The sequence below is a fragment of the Cricetulus griseus genome, chromosome 2, assembly GCF_003668045.3.
Source record: "Cricetulus griseus strain 17A/GY chromosome 2, alternate assembly CriGri-PICRH-1.0, whole genome shotgun sequence".
Classification (NCBI taxonomy): Eukaryota; Metazoa; Chordata; class Mammalia; order Rodentia; family Cricetidae; genus Cricetulus; species Cricetulus griseus.
The window spans coordinates 358,777,532-358,779,904 of NC_048595.1; the positions used below are offsets into that span (position 1 = coordinate 358,777,532).

At 41.9% G+C, this 2,373-nt stretch overlaps 1 protein-coding gene across 1 annotated transcript; it reads right to left on the reverse strand.

Annotated features, from left to right (window-relative positions):
• Positions 1–271: 271 nt before the first annotated feature.
• LOC100770811 (60S ribosomal protein L17-like) lies at positions 272–873 on the reverse strand. Its single transcript, XM_035439155.1, has one exon. It carries the CDS (start codon positions 860–862, stop codon positions 308–310), a length of 555 nt encoding a protein of 184 aa, XP_035295046.1. The 5' UTR covers positions 863–873; the 3' UTR covers positions 272–307.
• Between the last annotated feature and the right edge of the window lie 1,500 nt (positions 874–2,373).

A 2,373-nucleotide genomic window follows, 5' to 3' on the forward strand; every position in this document is an offset into this window, starting at 1 on the left:
CATATTTTCCTAAGAACTGTTTCTCCACAAAATAAAATTTAAATAAAAGGGAGTAGATGGGGAATTTTCTTTTTTAATCCAAGACTTTTTAACCCTCTAAGATTCTTAATGAGAGATTCCTCTTTTGTGTCAATGCCAGGCTAGGATCACCTGCTACCCTTAAACCAATCACTGTCAAAGATGGGTAAGAATTCCATGATGGATATGAGCTTAGGTTAAGCAATACATGTACCGAGTTGGCACATAATTGCCTCTTTTTTTTTTTTTTTTTTTTTTTACTTTTATCTGCATTTATTTTATGCTGAATTTATTCCCATGCCATAAGTTTTTGTTTCTTCAGTTTCTTCTGGGATATCTTTTTCTTCTGTGCAACCTCCTCTTCTGGCTTTGGAACAATCTGTTCCTTTTCCGTGAGGATCATTTCGATGTGGCAGGGGGAGCTCATGTATGGGTTAATCCTGCCGTGAGCTCTGTAAATTCGGCGATGCATCTTAGGTGCTTTGTTCACCTGGATGTGTTCAATGACCAGAGAATCTACGTCTAGACCCTTAAGCTCAGCATTACTCTCTGCATTTTTAAGCATGTGCAGCAAAAATTCAGCACTCTTTTTCGGCCACCGACCCTGTGTCCAGCCCCACTGTTTGGCCTGGGCGCACCTGCCGACTCCTCCATTGTATCGCCGGAATGGCACACATTGCTTCATCAATGTGACATCTTTCAGGTATTTGGTGGCTTTTCGAATATGCATACCCTTGATGGCCTGGGCAGTTTCACGGTTATTCTTAAAGTGAACCCAGAGATTTGAACCTCTTGACTTGCATGATTTTGTAGGGTTTTCTGGGTTGAGAGAGTAGCGAACCATCTTCAAAGGTTACCTCAGGTCGCTTACAGGAAGAGCCATAATTGCCTCTTACCTGGAAAAAAAAATGGGATTCTACCTCAGAAGTAAGAGGAGATTGTGAAATAATACAAAGGCTTAATATAAATTCAAGTCCTACCATAGTTCCTTTTTGTTTTCTTTTTTTCTTTTTCTAGCAGATTCCACACTGCCATAGTGAACTTCAAATATCAACTTGACAGAAACATAGAGTCACCAGGGAAGAGGTGAAGAATTGCTTGCATGAGATTGGCCTGTGGTAATGTCTGTGAGGCATTTTCTCTTTCTTTCTTTCTTTCTTTCTTTCTTTCTTTCTTTCTTTCTTTCTTTCTTTCTCTCTCTCTCTCTCTTTCTATCCCTCTTTCTGTCTTTCTGTCTTTCTTTCTTTCTTTCTTTCTTTCTTTCTTTTTTTTCTTTCTTTCTTTCTTTCTTTCTTTCTTTCTTGTTTTTTTTGAGACAGTGTTTCTATAGCTTTGGAGTCAGTCCTGGAACTCTCTCTGTAAACCAGGCTGGCCTGGAACTCACAGAGGTCCACCTGTCTCTCCTCTCAAGTGCTGGGATTAAAGGTGTGTGCCACCACCACTCAGCCAAGGCATTTTCTTAATGGCTTAATGATGTATGAGGGGCCCAGTCCCCTGTGAGTGTACTATCCCTGGCAGGTGGGCCTGGGCTGTATAACAAGAGTAACCAAGCAAGCCAGGAGGAACAATCCAGCAATCAGCATTTTCCCATGGTCTCTGCATTAGTTCCTGCCTCCAAGCTCCTGCCTTTATGTCTTAGTGTGCTATTGCTGTGAAGAGATGCCATGACCACAGCAACTCTTATAAAAGAAAACATTTAATTTGATTTGCTTATATTCAGAGGTTTAGTCCATTATCGCTAAGGTGGGAAGCATGGCAGCATGCAGGCAGACATGGTGCTGGAGAAGTAGCTCAGAGTTCTACTTCTGGATTGGCAGGCAGCAGGGGCAGGGTGGGGGAGAGAGAGAGAGAGAGAGAGAGAGAGAGAGAGAGAGAGAGAGAGAGAGAGAGAGACAGAGAGAGAGAGACAGAGAGGAGAGACTGGGTCTGGTTTAAGCATTTGGAACCCCCAGTGATATACTTCCTGCAACACCTACTGCAAACTGAAACACATGCTAAAGTACGGTAATTTTTGTTTGCTTGTTTGGTGGATTGGGTTTTTTGCTTGTTGTTTTATTTTTCGATATGATTCACTCTATAGCCCAAGCTGACTTTGGACTCCATCACGAACCTCTACTCTCAGCTTCCTAAGTGTTGGGATTTACAGGAATAAGCCACCATGTCATTTGTTTTGTTTTGTTTTAATTCAGAGATATGTTTTATTGTTGTTTTATCTCTGGCACAGTAACTGCACCTTAAAGTACTGCTATTTCAGCCAGCAATTTCAACTTCTCAGTTTCCTGCCTGCTTCTCTTACAAGGGTCTGACTGCTCAACTTGTAGCCTGGCAGGAATTCTTTTCCCACCGGCACTGACT

What these genes read in the sequence shown, in the direction of transcription:
- LOC100770811 (XM_035439155.1), bottom strand. Translation starts at nt 862, where the DNA reads ATGGTTCGCTACTCTCTCAACCCAGAAAACCCTACAAAATCATGCAAG.